The sequence below is a fragment of the Canis lupus genome, chromosome 34, assembly GCF_003254725.2.
Source record: "Canis lupus dingo isolate Sandy chromosome 34, ASM325472v2, whole genome shotgun sequence".
In the NCBI taxonomy this organism is placed as follows: domain Eukaryota; kingdom Metazoa; phylum Chordata; class Mammalia; order Carnivora; family Canidae; genus Canis; species Canis lupus.
In genome coordinates, this window is record NC_064276.1 from 17650642 (window position 1) to 17670011 (window position 19370).

General features: G+C 36.5%; 1 protein-coding gene across 1 annotated transcript in view; it reads left to right on the forward strand.

Moving 5' to 3' along the window:
- Nucleotides 1-19370, forward strand: part of VPS8 (VPS8 subunit of CORVET complex) — a 268885-nt gene that overhangs the window by 33692 nt on the left and 215823 nt on the right. The window contains 9 exon segments of the mRNA XM_025451499.3: nt 3972-4096; nt 5620-5706; nt 7999-8066; nt 9314-9467; nt 9569-9628; nt 10900-11007; nt 14722-14751; nt 14753-14803; nt 18400-18570. Coding sequence (XP_025307284.3) covers nt 3972-4096; nt 5620-5706; nt 7999-8066; nt 9314-9467; nt 9569-9628; nt 10900-11007; nt 14722-14751; nt 14753-14803; nt 18400-18570 — 854 coding nt within the window.

The window sequence follows — 19370 nt, forward strand, 5'->3', positions numbered from 1 at the left end:
GTAATAAACTGCATCAACAATGAGTTACATAAAATTTGCACTTTTAATTAAAAGAAAAAGAGGTAGTAGAAGCCTAGGCACCTATGAATCAATTGAGGTGTACAAAATTGTAGATTTTTACAAAACAACTCTTCAATCTTTGACAGTTATCTTGTCCACATCTTATTTCATGACAGGTTTTCAAGAAACACCTTTATCAGCTTTTTCATTAACATTCATTTAGTTTTCATGGAAACAATAGTTCTTTCTTTTTCACTCTGTTTTATCAGTTTACCTATTGGTTAAGTTTTTAAAGTCCAGTAACATTATGGTGGCATGAGCAGGTTTCGAAATGAACACAGGCAGCTAACTAATTATAATAGCCAGTTAGCAATGGGAATTCACTGTGTCCTGGGCTTCTGTCAGTGAGGGGATGAGGATTTAATTCTTTGTGTCTGTTAGGTGGAGGTCAGGTAAAGTGCTTCTACTGTTTTTATGATCATTAATGAAATTTTTTTTCTAATACCTCTTCTTTTGGTCTCTCAGAATATTTTTTTTTCAAAGAATATTTTAATATTTACAAAGAGTAAGAAAAGAGTAGTATTGAAAAATGATGAATGCTGGCAATAAGAGAGCTCTATATACACGATTAAATTTGATTTCTTCTAGGATCTAGTTATTTCCTTCTTTGAAGCTCTTTGGGAACTTGTTAAAACAAATTAAAGATGAAGAAATAGAGGATTGGGTCAATTTTGGTATATGGAAAGAGCAGAAATTCTCTTGAAGTATGTTCAGATTTAGATTTTATGGCTATTACAGACTTTATACATTACTTGTGGCTTTTCTTTGCTATTTAGCACATTACTCTTAAGCCCAGAATATGCTGAGGAGATCTGCCCTAAGCAAAGTATACTTTGAAAGATAGACTAATAAAAGAAATAGGTATAATTCATTGCAGTGTTTGTGATAACTAGGCTTCAAGTTGTCTTAATTGGTAAGCTATTTATTATCATTAATAATAATTCCTTGCATTTGTAACATTTGATAGTTTTCACATTTTTCATAGGCATTTTCTTATTTAAGTTCTGTGCCAACTCTGTGAAGTTTATAGGAAAAACGATAGTCTCATTTCATATTTCTTGCCTAGAGTTATTTGCTTTATAAGGACCCACTCCAATTTTTTTAAAAACTAAGTTGACAATGCCAACCAAATGTGATTTTGTGTGGACTCTGTAAATGAAATTAGATGTACTGCTAATTTAATGGTTTCTCCCAGCAATAGATAAAAGCAGACTTCGAGAGTGGGGAAAAATGGAATTTTTCCTTAAAAATTAAGGCAACCAAGAGCCCCCTTGGAGGAGTGCAATATGGAAAGTTCTGATGTTTAACCTCTCTTGCTTCTGTCTAGGTCCTCCTGTTCTTTCTATATAACTTTAGAATTCAAGTGTTTGGAAGAGGTTTTGTGTTTGTTTATACCAAATACCTTTTTCCAGAAGTGTCCAGAATAATCTGGGATACAGAATGTTTAGTTACTCCAGCAGAAGAAACCTCTTCCATAAGATTCTGGTTTCTTCTTTATACAGAAATTCTGCCTTTTATGAGTTTAGTCTAAATTGTATGATAGATAGCAGGTATGTTAATAAGAATTGATAAATAACTTTGTGGAGCTAAAACCAGAGTATATTTTATACACTGTCCGTCATCTCACGACCATGCTTAACCGTATAAAGAGACATTATAAAGATAATGGATATATTGTAAAAATCAAGAGAAAAACTTGAGAATGTTTTCATTAACACAGTCTTGTGGGATGTAAGTTTCATATATATTTCAGGAATGACTGAGCTTGATAATTTGGTCCCCTGTTGCAGCTAGTTTTTAGTATATAGGACCCATAGGAAAGCAGAGTCCTATTTGGATTTTTAATCCTGAAGTTTTTCTTCCTTTCTTTTCTTTATTTCTTCCCTTGATGGTACCCTTTATTTTATCATATTCCCTCATTTTCCTATTCTTATCCTCCTTGAGTTATAAAAATACTTAAAATAGTCTACAGTGTGAACTTTGTTAAATCTGAAAGCAGTAGTGAGTGTCTTTAAGTATTGGTGGATCAGAACTGTGTACAGTCTGTATCTCAAAGCACAGATTACAAAAGATCCTAGTTGGATGCTATTCAGACACTACTCTGTGCTTGGAAGGCAGGCAGCCCAGACTCATGGGGCTCTTTGTAAGGCTGATATGGAATTTCTGTCTGTGGCCTCTTACTTTCATTCCATCTGTTGCCTCTACACATGACCTAAAGTAGTGGTGTGTTTGTGTGTGTGTATAGTGTGTATTTTACATATATACATATATACATATATATATATTGCTGTTGCCTAATGATACTATCTTGACAGTTTGCAAATTAAGATATAAGGCATCCCTGACAAGATAAGGATCATGGAAAACACTATTTTAGGCAGGCAATTTCAGTAAAGCAACATAAAATGAGGTGTTGTATTCAAAGTTGGGAAAATAGAAAAAAGGAAATATTAATAATTTGGATTAAATTGAGAGAGGAAGGAAAAGTATGTAAGGAAGGAAAAAGTGGGGGAAAAAAATCCGTAATTGTAATCATTCTAGATGTGAACAAAGATGATGGCATTTTAAATACATTTGGCCTTGTATATTTATGAATTTTATTCCTTTTTGAATATTCATCTTAAAGGCTAAAAGATAAAATGATTTCAGAAAATATTGAGTATTTTCTGCGTGCCAGATCCAGTGCATCCATTAATTGTGTCAGAACTCCTTTGGGACGTGGGGATCGTTATTTGAGCCAGTTTATGAACACAGAAAAATGTTCTTACAGTATTCACTTTGGATGGGCAAAAGGTCTATATAGTATTATTCGCTATATCTGAGAATGAATGTCTTTAGGTTCTTTCTAATAACTAGATTTACCCTTATAGAAGGAAGATTTGCAAATGTGGAAGCTATTCAGATGATTGTCAGATGCCTCCTGAGTGTAGGGCACCAGGCTAGGTATTCTGGGAATGTTAGTTCACTTATAATTTTAGCCCTTAGAAAGGACATAGTCTAGTAGTGGAAGTAAGATATACTTGCCTCCAAAGAATAGCATGTAAGTAGTTAAAGGAGGCATAAACAATTGCTGGGTGAGTTCAGAGAACTCCAGATTGTGCAAATAATGCAAGTTTTTTTCCTCCCCAAGCAATTACATTTTGTAGGCATGCCTTATACTTGAATTTTTTATCTCATCGTTTTCAAGTGGGTATAGTAATGAACTCTACACAAAATAAGCATTGCCTAGGAGAAGCCTTGGAAGAGTTTCTTTTAATTATTAAATAATAAATTTTAATAAATATTTGCCTCCTGGAGAAAATCAGAACTGATTAAGGCAAGATCGTTACCGTTAAATAACAATCTAGTAGAGATTTGAATTATTTGCTTTTAGCATATCAAATGTTGATGCTTGGAAATAATTTTCTTAAGTAGTTTAAATATTCTGTAATTTTGTTTGCACTGTTAATTTGCCTAGGAGACCTTTTCTTTGTGGATAATATAAATGTAAATTCAGCCAAATTCTGAATTAATAAATTTTGATTTTTGAAATTGTAAAGCTACTTTAAAAGATGGCATTCCCTGTAACTTTACATCCTGAAAAAGCAAGAAATACAATTTTAGAATGAGACAGGCGAAAGATAGTTGGTTTGTTCAAAGAGATAAAGATTACTTCTGGATTTTTTTTTTTTTTTTGGTTAGGTTCTATCTGCTTACTTGTAGATCTTGGGTTTTTTTTCTTCATTCTTACTATCTAATTCAATGCCCAGCATCTAGTACATGCTCAATAAATACATTAAAATGAATGTAACTTCATCATTTGATTCTTTTGATTGTTGCTACCTCCCAAGTCTTTGAAAAGCTGATAGTATATACATATTTTTTCATTCCTTTCATTTCTTTTACCTGATTTTGCAAATTGCTTTCTTTAGATCAGAATCAAGCTTTGCGACTCTGTCTGGGTAGCACTAGTGTTGGAGGTCAGTATGGAGCCATCTCTGCCCTCAGTATCAACAATGACTGCTCAAGACTTCTCTGTGGCTTTGCAAAAGGACAGGTAAATGTGAACTTTATTTTATTCATACAACAATGTTAAAATCAATTTAAAAGAAACTAGTATCTCTATACCACCTCACACCTGTCAGAATGGTTAAAATCAACAACAGGGAACAATAGATGTTGACAAGGACGCAGAGAAAGGGGAACCCTCTTACGTGTTGGTGGGAATGCAAACTTGTTCAGCTACTCTGGAAAACAGTATGGAGGGTCCTCAAAAAGTTAAAAATAGAACAATGCTACCATCCAGCAATGTAATACTAGGTATTTACCCAAAGGATACAAAACTCAGATTTCAAGGGGTATATGCACCCCAATGTTTATAGCAGCACTATGAACAATAGCCAAACTGTGGGAAGAGCCCAAATGTCTATTGACTGATGAATGGATAAAGAATGCTGGATTATAGGGGCCCCTGGGTGGCTCAGCAATTTAGTGCCTGCTAATCGGCGTGATCCTGGACTCCTGGGATTGAGTCCCACATCGGGCTTCCTGCATAGAGCCTGCTTCTCCCTCTGCCTGTGTCTCTGCCTCTCTCTCTGTGTCTCTCATGAATAAATAAATACAATCTTTAAAAATAAATGAAATTTAGAGGAAAAAAAGTTAAGTGTGATAACCCTGGAGCTAGGAGAAAAGCGTGGGTAGGACAGATGATGGCACTAAGTTACATACAAAGCAATTGTTATGCAAAAATGCAGATACGGTGATTATGGTCCGTTGGTTGATATTTGGGAATTCATTGCATTGAATTCCGTACATGAGTGTCTGGATGTGAAAATACACTTGCGTTACATTTACCCAGTTTGGTCAAATAAAAAAGCAAACAAACCAGTATTTCTAGATCAGTATGTCAGGGACCAAAAATTTTAAAGTGACATGTCTGTAGAGCTGACCTGATGTTACTCGGTCTGACTTTTGTTCAGCTTTTATTAATTGTTATCAACTGAGCCAAAGTCTGTGATTTTCAATATCTTAATTTGTGTGTCTATATAAGTAAGTAGCTTTTACAAACCAACTAGGCTGTTATGTCAAAATTTACTTCCTTATAGTAGCATAGATAATTATTGCTGCTTTTTAAATACACTATATTCTGCTTTCTATATTCTCATTACTGTGTTTCTGGATAACTCTTAGAATTGCTTTTTACTTCTGAAACTGGCAATAAGTTTTGGCTTTTCTCATCTTTTGACTTACACATCACTAGTTTGTTTGGCAGTGAGCCTCTCCTATAATTTTTACCAGGGCTAAAGAGATTGACTCATTGAAGAAATTTTTTACTTCTCAGTATAAGAACAAAGTTTAAAATCTGAAGGAAAAAGTAGGTTGGCAGGATGAAGGGATGATGAAGATGGAATAAAGGCCCTGTGCTTTAATGGATCTGCAACCTTCATTTACATTTCAACTTCATAGTTCTTTGCCTGCAATGTTTATGGAGTAGGGATGGATTATTTCAGCCACAAGCAGGATACCTAAGTCCAAAAAAGAGCAATAAATTGGATTTTGAAGCATTTAGTTGTCTTATAGATCACGATGTGGGATTTGGCCAGTGGAAAACTTCTAAGATCAATAACAGATGCTCATCCTCCAGGAACAGCTATACTGCATATTAAGGTAATATCTTTGTTTTCTTTTTCTGTTAATTTTTATTTTTATGTTCATGTATGCACTTTTAAGCATATATCTTTATAAAAAGAATCCTGGAAAATGAAGTTTTCTTTGACTATCCCAATAGGATGCTCTCCTAGGCTAGAATTGGAGCTGGGCTAGTCTGGAAACATTCAGCTGCATGCTGGATTGACCTCTAATAGATAGAGCAGCAGAAAGAGTAAACTGATGTGATCCTAGACCAGAGGTTGGCAGCAGACAGGCAGTACCCTGCTGAAAACTCATGTGGAGATTTAAAAAGTTGGTTTTACCTTTCCTTTAGTCCACCAATGTTGCTTTGTCACACTTTGTTGGGAGTTACCTGGGGTTCAAGGCACCAGCTGTGAAAGAACCAAGGTTTGCATTATGTTTAGAAACAGATCTGTTGGTTTATTTTCCTTCAGGCCTCTAAGGGACAAGCATTAAGATTTGAGTCTTGGCTTTCTCCCTATAGGTCTGAAAAAAATAAACCAACTTAAGTAACAGATTTCATTTATAAATACAATGTGAACTTTGGTTTTTGTATGCTGTCAAGCCCATGTTCAGAAGCATAAAAGGTAAAGGACTGTAACTAGGGAAGTCTAAAATCAGATCTTCTAGATTTTAATCATGTACACATTTGGTTGCTTAGCTGTGCAGACCTCTCTTATTCCATACATATGCTTTTTAAAGTCTGTAAGCATCTGGAGTTTGTGTCTGCATCTAGGTTAGTTATATAAAATATTTTTGTGACAAAGCAGCATTGAAGCATTTAGTAACAGTGAAAACAACCAAGACAAGTAAAAGTAGAATTTCCCCTTTTTTGAACAATATGGCAGTTTTCTTGACCTCTTTTCCTATGGCATGTTATAGTTGTTTGTGTTTATGTCTCATCTCTTTTAATAAATGAAAGTTTTTGAAACCAGAATCTGTTTCTCATTTATTTTTATACTATGCATGGTAGCTGTTGATGGTGTTTGTAAAAGGACAATTCATTTACAGAAAAAAAGCAAAATCCTTGAGAGAAATGGAACAGAAGAGATAAAGGCAGAGAGGCAAGAGAAGAATGCAGCTGAGGTTAAAAGCATAGAAGTGGTAGCCATTGTGTTGCTTGAGATTGGTGATAAAGGTGGTGCATGCAGATGCTGTGACATTGGAGTAAGAGGTAGCAAGTGATATATATGATTGAATTCTTCCAGTCTTGGATTGACAATGGCCACTTGCTCTTTAGTACCCTTACTCACTGTTCTCCAGACTTAACCCTATATCCTAGCAATGGGCTTACATCCTTAATGCATATATGTATATTTATTTAAAAAATACTGTAAATGTAGTACTGTATTCATATTTAAATACATTACAAAACAGGTAAGTAGAAAATTGATAAATAAAAATGCAAGTTCAGTTGATTTTCCTACATTCCAGATGTATACTTCCCACTCTGGCAATTGCTCAGCGAGACCTTGAGAGCAAAGTTGTGGGTTTTCTTTGTTATGCCTGTGTGTGGGGAGAACAGTTTTACAGTAGTTTCCTGTACCTTGACTGTCCCTAAGAGAACAAAGACATGCCATTTAGGATGGCTCACCAGCCTTTGGGGTTAGGGGAGATTGGTCACTCTAAGTGACTCAGGTTACTCAGTTTTATATCCTACAGCATTCACATTTACCATACCCCATAAGTCCTTAGGACTATTTGTCATTGTGAACATTATTTGTTATTTTGAGTTTTCCAGGTAGGTAATAATAACTGAAGTATACTCTGTCAAAGAAGATCAGGAGGCAGTACATATTTGGAATAGTTCCATAGAAAGTTAAACTATTTTAAATATAGTGGATGAATTCTTCTGTTATTCAGAAAACATACTCAAGTTTATTTTCTAAAGGTAGCAAATATCTTTTACTATGTCTTTGTTCTTGAAAACTAGGCAACTGCAGATGTATCTAGTATACCCTATTCAGTTTAATAGCAGCTTAGAAAAAGTTAATGTTAGGAACCCAAGTGGAGAACTTTAGGGCTTTTATGAGTCACAGTTTGTATTTTTCTTTTATCCTGATGAAAGATGGGTTTGCTTTTTTAAAGCCTCAGTTTTTGAAGATAGCCATTTTTATTCTGAATACGGATAAGTTTGTATATTTAGAATGATGAACTAAATCTAGGTGATTTCAAATGCTACTAAATGTGTTTGTTTTTAGATTTTTAAAGTGTTATACTTTTTTCCCTTTTTAATACTTGACTGGTTGTTGAAAAATATATAAGAAAGTAAATTTCTTCTCTGTTTAGTTTACAGATGATCCAACTCTTGCAATTTGCAATGACAGCGGAGGCTCTGTTTTTGAATTGACATTTAAGTAAGAGACTAAAGCACATTTGTTGACAAATGAAATGAAAAGACTAGTTCTGGTTTAATGACTTGAAGTTGAACATGAAGAGGTCCGGAAAACCCATGTGATTAAAAATAGGTTATGGATGTATATTATCATGACTTGGGGAGCCTTATAGAACATTTGGAGGTCCAGGCCTGGCCACCCAGAATTCTCTCAGTAGGCCTGAGTTGGGATTCTGAACTCCTGCTCCCCAGGAAATTCACATGAGCTGTCAGGCTTGTTAACCATAATTCTGGAGTATGTCACTAATTTTGGTTTAGACCCAGTTAATTATAACCATAACAGACAGATGTAGAAAGGTTTTTATTGCCTTGGAATTGCCCTATTTCTCCTTAAGAGTAAAGACTGTCTAGATACATGGGAGAGTATTTATAAAGCAGTTATTTAAAAAGTGAAATGTAAAATTCATATTGTGTTTCCATAAGTTTTCAAAGTAAGGACCATGTTTCTTATGTTTCTCTCACTTTTTCACAAAGCTAAGCCTAAAGTAATTGCTTACAAAGTATTATTTACTTATTCTGCTACTGTTTACCTAACATCTCCTATGCTTAGGCATTGTTCTAGACACCAGACTTGGAGCTGTGAACCAGACAAAGTTGCTACTCTAATAGAACTTACATTCTAGTTGGGGTAGGGGTAGGAACATGACAATAAATGAGTACATAAGTGAAATAACTTCAGATAGTTGTGAATACTGTGGAAAAAGTAAGACCGGTCAGCTTGCTGGAATGAACTTGTGGATAATTCAGGAAGGTAACATTTGAGCAAAGACCCAAATGATAATCTGGTCAACAAATGCAAAAATCTAGAAGTGTTCCAGGCAGAGGGATGTTCAAGCACAAGAGTTTTGAAGTGGGCACAAGTTTGGCTTGGTAGTGAAAGGGAAAGAAGGTAGTCGTGGCTGGAGAATGATTTTGTCAGTAGTAGGATGGGAAAAGAGTGAAGGCAGGAGCCAGATCATATAGGACCTTTGAAAACATGATAAAGATTTTGGATTTTATTTATGTACAGTGGCAAACCATTGGAGTGTTTTTAGGAGAAGAGTGATAAATCTGACCTGGATGTTACAAAAAGCCTGCTGATGTCCTATGGAGTTGGATTGTTGGAGGCAAGAAGAGGAGTTAGGAAGCTATTGCAGTAGTCCATTCTAGTGATGGTAGTACCTTGAATCATCAATAAATCAATTCTGAATTTTTTGGTTACCTTTGCAGGAGAGTGATGGGAGTGAGAACATGTGAATCTAGATGTCTGTTCAGTGGTTCCAAGGGTGAAGTTTGCTGTATTGAGCCTCTCCATTCAAAGCCTGAGTTAAAAGATCATCCCATCACACAGTTTTCCTTATTGGCCATGGCGTCCTTAACAAAGGTTGGTATATTTAGAAGGTGAAACTCATAACTTTTAGAGGTTCTGAATACCAAAAATTTGAAAATTATAGGGTGAACATTAAAAATATGTTTTTCTCATAGATACTGGTCATTGGATTGAAACCATCTTTGAAAGTGTGGATGACTTTTCCCTATGGACGGGTAAGTAAACCTCTCCTTCTTATTGGCAAAAAGACCATGTCAGGAGTAGGGAGATGACTTGAAAGTGGTGAATTTTGTGAGATTGTCAGAAAACGAGGTAAAACGGAAGTCAGGGCTCCAAAGATCATTGTCTGGACTTACCTTGATATAACCAAAGCAGTATAAACTGGTGACTAGAGCAGTACAGATCACAAGATCTGTCCTTTTTTACCTTGTTTTAAAGTCTCTTATAAACAGCTGCTGCTTTGGTACTGAACTACTGATAGAGGACACCCCACCATAAGATCTAGCATAAATTGCTACTACCTAGGCTTTCTTTTGGCTTCTGCCTTTAGTATTTTACTTTGGAGGATGATTCTTCCCAAAATCTATGATGCATACCACAGTTTGCCTTTCCTTTCCTGGTTGGTTGTTTTCAGAGAGCTGTGATCTTCTAGTGTAATTGTGAGGAGAGGTATCGATGGGATGAGATGGAGAATGATGGTACAGAGCCAAGACTAGTTGAGAATATAGCCTCTATGCTGAGGGAGACCACTCTGCTGTTTGTTGGTACTACATTATCTCTGGGCCTCGTGTGGGGGGTGGGGGGACAGATTTGCCATTTCAGGTGGTATAGCTAGCTTAGATTGTCATTAGTGTTTCTTAGGTTAGCTTCATTGGCTGAGGTTTATCAGGGTGGTATATAGGTTTGCATCTTTTTGTATGTCTTTACTGGTATTTTTTTTTTCCAGTATTAACATTTCCAAATAGAGAAGTAGAAAGAATTGTACATTGAACATCTATGTGTATATCTAAACTATATAATTCTATCATTAATAGTTTACTATAATTTTTTTATTATGTCTGTCTCTCCATCCATCAAATTATGTTATTTTAAATGTATTTCCAAGTAAATTGGAGAAGTCAGTACTCATTTGACTAAATATTCAGCATGCTTTATGTTTAGAGTTCAATATTTGTTTCTCCTTTGGTGTGAAATTTACTTACAGTGAAGTGCACCCTTCTTGGCATACATTTGCTAAACTTTAACAAATGTATATACTTTTATAGCCCAAGCCTCTCTCAAGATGTAGAACATCAGCATCAACCCAGAAAGTTCCCTCATGACATTTTCCAGTCAATGCCTGCTTCACTGGGATTTTAATGAGAAATTGGGAGATGTTTTATCAAGGAATACTAGTCAGATACTGTGTTAACTAGTTTTCTCTTTTTCTTGCTGTTAACTGTGATGCTTTTTTTTTTTTAAAAAGTTTTGGTCTTTTCCTCCTTAGATGGATCCTTCCAGTGTTCCATTGCTGGCCTGGCACTTTGTGGCAGTGCATAATTATGTGAATCCCATGCTTGCCTTCTGCAGAGGAGATGTTGTTCATTTTCTGTTGGTAAGTCCTGACAGGATGCTATATGTCTGTTATAAAGTCCTTTATCATAATACCATAATAGTTTTTTGATATTCACCAGTGATTTAATATTGTGTCAAATATGTTATCATAATTCTTTGGAAAGAGAGTGGTAACTTAATTTTAATTTAAGGTTTTATTAACATGGAAGACAATAATCACTTTAGCTTCATGCCCCTCTATGGTGTATTTCTTCATTCCATCTCTTTGACTAACAAATAATTAATGGTTTATGTGTATATATAAATATAAGAATGTATATATGTCTATTAATGGCTTACCTATTACATATAGTGTATTTATTAGACAATAGGTTTCACTGAGCACACACTGTGCTCTCTACACTGAAGGACACAGAAACAGTTGAAGAAAGTATAAGATAAATTTCTTCTTTCACTTCAAATACTGTTTGAGAGACAAAGCCAGTATATTCATTACCATTAGGGAGAACACTATGCTTAAGGATTCAACTATTCAACTTTTAAAAGTTGATAAAAATTCAGAGTATGGAAAGATTTGTATGGACTGGATAGGCCATGGAAAACTCTGTGAAGGATATATGGCAAATACTGCAGGAGGGGTGGATATGCATATTGAGGGAAATGAAATGAAGTTACAGGGGTAAGAATGTGCAGTGCATAATCTCTTCTTGGGTTTCCTAACTCAGTAAAGCAAGGACACCACTGTCCACGTAGTTTCTCCAGCTAGAAACCTAGGTGTTTCCTTTCAGTTATCTTTCTCCCTCATTTCTGCTTCTTCACTGCATCCTGTTGACCCTGTCTCCAACATCTGGATTTACTCCCTTTTTGTCACCCCCCCATTGCTGCTCACTAGCCTAACCACTGATATTTCTTCTACCTCGGCTTTGGCATAGCTTCCTAACTAGACTCTAGCCTTGGGGTCTTTGCATATGCTCTCACCTCTGTAAGGGAAGCTCTGTGCCCTCTTCCACTTTATCCTACCTAACTCATTATTAACATTGCCTTCCCTGACTTCCTGAATTGTTTCCTGCTACATACACCCACAAGACCTTATTTCTTCTCCTTTGGTAACATTCAGCACTTTTTAAATTATTTGTCTAAGTAAAGTGAAAGTGCCATAAATCTAAAGATTCTAGTCGCAAGGACAGTGCCTATATATAGTAGATGCTTAATAAATGCTTATAGGATTAATGAGAGTGAGAAACCTGTGGAAAATCAAGTTGAATATATGATGTAGATTTTTTTTTAATTTTTTTTTTAAATTTATTTATGATAGTCACAGAGAGAGAGAGACAGAGACATAGAGACAGAGAGAGAGGCAGAGACATAGGCAGAGGGAGAAGCAGGCTCCATGCACCGGGAGCCCGAAGTGGGATTCGATCCTGGGTCTCCAGGATTGCGCCCTGGGCCAAAGGCAGGCGCTAAACCACTGCGCCACCCAGGGATCCCTATGATGTAGATTTAGATTAGGGGTGACACAGTGTGGCTTGTGGACCAAATCTGGCCAGCTGCTTGTTTTATTGGAACACCATCATGCCCATTTGATTATGTATTATTTATGACTGCTTTCACATTATAGTGGCAGAATTGAGTAGTTGTGACAGACTGTATGATCCACAGAACTTAAAATATTTGTGTGGCCTTTTACCAAAAAAGTTTGCTGACCCCTGATCCAGATTATAGAATATAATTGGCCTAGATTGGTAATGAAGAGTTGTCACAATTTCTTAGGTAAAGAGATAAAGATGTGGTTAAAGTGGCTAGGAAGATCAGTATAGGAGTAGCAGAAAAAATGTATTATAGGTGATAGGGAAATGGAAGCTTTTGCCCTTGTGCCAAAGAAGGTATGAGGTATTTAGACAAGGATGCTTGGTTACAGTGAAAGTTAGGGATGATACTTGGAAGGAAAGACGAAGCTTCTCATTTTATTGGATCTGGGAACTGAAGGACATGAATGAAGTTGTGTTTCTGACCTCATTTTGGAAGCATGAACTATTTGAAGGGCTTGAGTTACAGAGGATTTGAATGGTGTTGAGTTAGAAGGAAAGGTGGACTTCTTAAGTGTTCTCTCAGGGAATGTCTTCTGGGCAGATGGCAATCCAGGTCTGGAGTGCAAGTGAGAATTTCAGGATAGAGAATGTTGTCGAAGCTGTGAAAATCAAATGCCAGAGCATACGTAGCCTTGGCAGGCACTCACAAGGAAAGAGGAAAAAGAAGAGGAATCAAGAAAGAATGTTCCAGTAAAGGCACATAGAGGTAGGAGGGGAAGTAGGACAGAATGACCTCACATAGGAGACAAAGGAGAGGCTTCAGGACAATGTCAATACTAGGGTTATACCATTATTAAATTAAGATCAAGAGAGAAGATGACTGAGTATAAGACCATTGAATATGCCAGTAGTTGTTGATTAGAAACTTTTCAGAGGGATGAATCATCAATGAAATGGAGGTGGAAGCTACGTTATAGAGCCTTGTTAAAGAAATGGGTGTTTAGAAGAACAAACTTACACTCATAGTGTTTGGTTACAAGATGAAAGAGAATGGTTTAATATCTGTAAAAAGCTTTTTGGTTTTGTATTTTATTTGAAGATGGAGAAGTCAGAAACATGTTGGAAAGCAAAAGGAAAAGGACCCTTAAAAAGGAGTGAGTGAATATGCCAGCAAGGGAGAGGGGTACTATTAAGCAATGGTGGAGGGGGTGGGATTTAGAATATATGTAAGTGAAGTGATCTTTAGTAAGGACTTGAGCTAATCTTAAGAGAATAGGTAATGTTGGCATTTTGTTTGTTTGTGAAACACTTTCAGTATGTGCTAGGGAACAGTTTGGTGTCCATTTTCATTTTCAAATGAGGAAACAGAGAATGAATAAGTGATTGGCCGTTGGTCATGCAGCTGTAGTAGTGGAACTTAAATGCATGCCTCTAGATCACATGTTCCTTCTACTAGCATATAATTTCTTTCAGGGGAAGTGACTTAGTGAAGCAAAGATCAGAGTACATGAAGGGCCCACGGTAGGAGGGCTCAGTTGTTTGTTCATGTATCTGGTGAGGTCAACACTATAAGTGATGGGAGTAGAAGACAAAGGAATTGGGGCTTAAAAGGAAAGGAAGCTATCTAGAACATTATTCAGAAGGGTCAGGTGTACATTGTGCCATGTTTCTTCTGCCGTGCTCTGTCACCTTGGAGCAGAAGCAGGGAAAGCAAATTACAAGGGTGGTTAGAGGGGGTATATGTACACAGATGTAAATAAAATTGACTTTCTCAAGTGTCCATCTCATTCTTTTGGGACATTTGGGCTATTTGAGCTGTAACAGTATACTTCAGAAAAGTTTAGTCTTGTCACTACAGCTCTTTTTTTTTTTTTTTTTAATGGACTTTATGACTTTATCATACCATGTGGTCAGTCTCATTTTATGCTTTAACTCTAGCTGAGTATAGTCACTGATGGGATGAAGTTAGTTTGTTCTGAATTATAGTAGAGTGAACACACATTATAGGACTGACAACTATACTACTGAGCAGATATGCCTTGTATTTTGATATAAATCATGGTGTGGATGATTTTTTCTTTTGTGTAATAGTTTCTTTAATTGCCAATATTTTGGGCTTCTCCATACTCTGAATGGAACTCATTTTCTAGGTGGAGTAGAATTAGTGTCTACAAAAGTCCCTTAAAACATAGCTGGTATTTAGATTGTTTTTATTTCACCATCAGGTTAAGAGAGATGAGTCTGGAGCAATACACTGTTACTAAGCAAAAGCACCTTCATCTCTACTATGATCTCATCAACTTTACTGTGAGTATTATTCAGATTAAGTTGCCCCATTTATCTCATGTAGTTGTTTTGAGACCCTGGTATGCTAGCACTACCAGGATTTCTGCCATGAGCCATGACTTTTGGGATTATGTAAAATTTGTGTAGAAGTCAAGTTCTGCTTATATTGAATGGAGTCTGAGTTTGGTGTAATGCCACACACATGACTTTTTTTTTTTTTTTTTTTTTGGAAAGAGGGAGAGAGGGGAGGGAGAAGCAGAGGGAGAGAGAGAATTTTGAGCAGGTGCCATGCCCAGCACAGAGCCCAGCACAGGGCTCTGACTCAACTCTGAGATCAGGACCTGAGCCGAAATCAAGACGTTTAACCCACTGAACCACCAGGTGCCCTGATGCCACCTTACTTTTAATTGCCTTTCAGCCTTATGTCCTGCTGAATAGTGGCAGGGTCAGAAAAAGTTTTCTTTGATGTCCTGATTACTTCAAAGGGGACTTCAGAAGAATTTGAGTGGGTTTCTTTGAGGATCGTTGTCTGGCTTTCTTTGGAAACATGTTTCATACTTCTGAGATTGTCCTAATTGGTTCAAGGGTTTATGTAATCTATTCTTTTGTCGTGTTTAAAAACTTCACAGTGGGGCACCTTGGTGGCTCAGCAGTTAAGCATCTGTTTTTGGCTCAGGGCGTGATCGTGGAGTTACAGGATCAAGTCCCACTTCTGGCTCCCTGCATGGAGCCTGCTTCTCCCTCTGCTTATGTTTCTGCCTCTCTCTGTGTGTCTCATGAATAAATAAAATCTTAAAAAAAAATTCACAATTTTCTCTCCATCATACATCTCAGTCTTGAGCAACTTTTTGGTTTTTTAAAAAAAAAGTATTTTTGTATCAAATTTTATTTTTTCTTTTTCAGATAGTATGTCAACTTTGCAAATAGTGTAATTATAATATTTCTGGGTTTGTTTCATTAATGCTTTCGGCATATCAATATCCAGTGAAACATTCTGTATATGCATGAAAATAGGCAACCCTGAATAAGAGACGCGGCCTCATTTTCCTAATAAAATGGCAAAAAAAAAAAAAAAAAAAAAGTTTTTCCCCTAACTTAACAATGTGTGACTTTTTAGGATATAGAGGAAATGGGTCTTTTCTTTATAATATACAATTTATTAATTTAGTTGCACATTGCCTTTTAATCTTACCTCTAGACTATTGATTTAGAAATATTTTTTCTATACACATTTCATGAAATAATCTTGTTCAAACTCTTGTGTGAATGTAAGACATCAGTGTCTTTGTCATCACCAGAACCTCTATTGAATTATCTAACACAGCTTCCTAGAATTCATCATGATGTTTGAGATACGTCACTTTTAAAATATGCATATTATTCTGTCCCTGGAAAATTTTCCCTCAACCACAAGTAGCCATTCTCCCTACAGTAGGGCAGTAGGTATTTTCATTTGTCCTGTGGCTTATCCGTGATGTGACACTAACTGCATTGCTTTATAAATTACCATTAAAAGACTCCTTTACAACAATGTCAGCAGTTGCAGTTGTGAGGGTCTAATCTTAGGAATAATTACTAATACTCTTTGTCATTGTCTCTTTTTTAATGAGGTGACCTTTGAAAGCATCTAAAACTAGTACTAGCGGCAGCCTGGGTGGCTCAGCGGTTTAGCACCACCTTCAGCCCAGGGCGTGATCCTGGAGACCCGGGATCGAATCCTGTGTCAGGCTCCCTGCATGGGGCCTGCTTCTTCCTCTGCCTGTGTCTCTGCCTCTCTCTCTCTCTGTCTCTCATGAATAAATAAATGAAATCTTTAAAAGACAAAAATAAAACTAGTACTGGCAAAAGTTGTATAAGGCTGATAACGTGTCTTTGTTTTTTAAAATAATGGGGAGAGCACCTTGTAAGAGTTCTTTGTAAATGATTTGAGTATCAAACTGTTTTTCTTTTTTTAAAGATTTTATTTATTTATTCATGAGAGACACAGAGGGAGAGAGAGAGAGAGAAAGGCAGGGACATAAGTAGAAGGAGAAGCAGGCTTCCCTGTGGGAAGCCTGATGGAGGACTCGATCCTAGGACTCCAGGATCACAATTTGAGCCAAAGGCAGGTGCTCAACCACTGAGCCACCCAGGTACCTCTCTCTATTTTCTGAGAGAGAATTTTTTTGGGGAAAAATTAAACAGAACAAAATCCTTCCCTTATAGTAACCACAATACATTGATAGAGTGTATTTTCAGTTTATGTCAAAATTGATCCATTTTAACTTGGTTGTTTTTGATAAGATATTATGCAAATAATCTGTGATAACATGGAATAGGTTATATAAATAAAACAACGTGAACACCAGAGAGTGAAAGTGCAGGAGAAACACTTTACTCTTGCTAATTTAAAATTCTAATTTAGTAGATTTTATTTTATTTATTTATTTAAAGATTTTATTTATTTATTCATGAGAGATAGAGAGAGAGAGGCAGGGACATAGGCAGAGGGAGAAGCCAGCCCCATGCAGGGAGCCTGATGCGGGACTCGATCCTGGGTCTCCAGGATCATGCCCTAGGCTGAAGTCGGTGCTAAACTGCTGAGCCACCTGGGCTGCCCTCAGAAGATTTTTAATATTAAGTTATTACCTCTAAAATTATAACAGAACTTATTAAAATTCAGAATATAGAGAAATAGAAAAGTAAGGAATTCTCCCACAATTGGTAGGGAAGTATTAAAGAAAATATTTATTTTAGATAGCTGCTGCTGCCTTTTTTTTTTTTTTTTTTAAAGATTTTGTTTGAGAGAGGGAGAGCAAGAGAGATTACAGAGGGACAGGGAAAAGCAGACTTGCTGCGGAGCAGAGAGCCTGATGTGGAGCTTGATCCTAGGACCCTGAGATCATGACCTGAGCTGAAGGCAGACGCTTAACTGATTGAGCCACCCAGGAGCCCCTATTTTAGATAGCTTCTGTTTTAAAATATGTATTATGTAAATTCTAGCAATCATTTGACCACTTAGGTTTATGAGATTTATTTGTCCTTTTATTTAATTAATGTCAAAAACATGAGAAATGCATAGTTTGTCATTTTGCTTAAGTCATTTGTGCCAGTGTACCACTTAAAGAATCTTACTAAAACTAATATATGCTCTAATGTATCTGTTAAAACTCTTAGTTACCTTGTTTATTTTTATTTATTTATTTTTTGTTTTATTAATTTATATTTAGAGAGGGAGGGGGGCAGAGATAGAGAATTTTAAGCAGGCTTCATTGCCCTCCCCTGCAGAGCCCACAGAGCTTGATCTCACAACCTTGAGATCATGACCTGAGCCGAAACCAAGAGTCAAACGCTTAACCAACTCAGCCACCCAGGTGCCCTTCTTAGTTACCTTTTTAAAATACTATGAGTCATTTTAACACTGCCAGAACTCAGTACTGTGTTGTGCACTATTACCCACTACTGTCTAGCCACTGCAGTCACTGAGTAGTTCTTACTGAGGTTTTGTTGTCATCAAGTTATTAAAAGAATAAAGTAGTCCTCAGTTTAATTTAACTGAGTGGCCAGGCTTTCTTTTTGTCCTGAAAGATGGTGTGGGATGGGCCTCACTTTTGTTTTGTGGTGTGCTTGATTTGCAGTGGATAAACTCACGCACAGTTGTGCTCTTGGACAGTGTGGAGAAGTTGCATGTGATTGATCGGCAGACTCAAGAGGAATTGGAAACAGTGGAGATCTCAGAGGTTCAGTTGGTCTATAATAGCAGCCATTTCAAATCCCTAGCCACCGGAGGAAATGTTAGCCAGGCACTGGTAAGAGTAATCCATTATCTTAGAATTGCTTTGATAAACTTGGGTTTTTGTTGTTTGTTTTAGGAATTGGAACTCTGAAGAGTTAGTTATCTTTATGTCCAGATTGAAGTGGATATGCATATGTTTTTAAGTATTCAGGAATGTTAAACAGTAATTCCTGTTACCTTCTATTCAGAAATGTGACTAATTTAATACCATAGAATTTTAACTTTTATATTAAAATAATGAAATGAAATTGAAAATTTATGAGAAATGATGAAAGCAGAATATTTTAGAAAGTTTATTATGGTGGCAATAAGCCTGATAGATTTAAGGGATGAATGACTAGAGACAGGTAGCCTGACTTTGGGTGACTGGTAAAGATTCGAGCAGGTGTGGTGGCTGTGGGTATTAAAAGGTAAAGATGGTTTGAGAGAAAGAAAGAAAGATTCTTTAGGAATAGGGAATAGATGAAATGTAGGACTTTGGAGAGATGGAAGACACAAGTATGGCCTTAGCTTCATTTTACTGTATTTCAGGCAACCATAGTGATGGCCTTTAGCAATTTACACAGATAATTTACAGTTAAATTTCTTCGAATTCTTTTTTTTTTTTTTTTTTAAGATTTTTATTATTTATTCATGAGAGAGACACAGAGAGAGAGGCAGAAACACAGGCAGAGGGAGAAGCAGGCCCCAGGCAGGGAGTCCAATGTGGGACTCCATCCTGGGACTCCAGGATCACGCCCTGAGCCGAAGGCAGGCACTAAACCACTGAGCCACCCAGGCATCCCAAATTTCTTCAAATTCTGATCACATGTT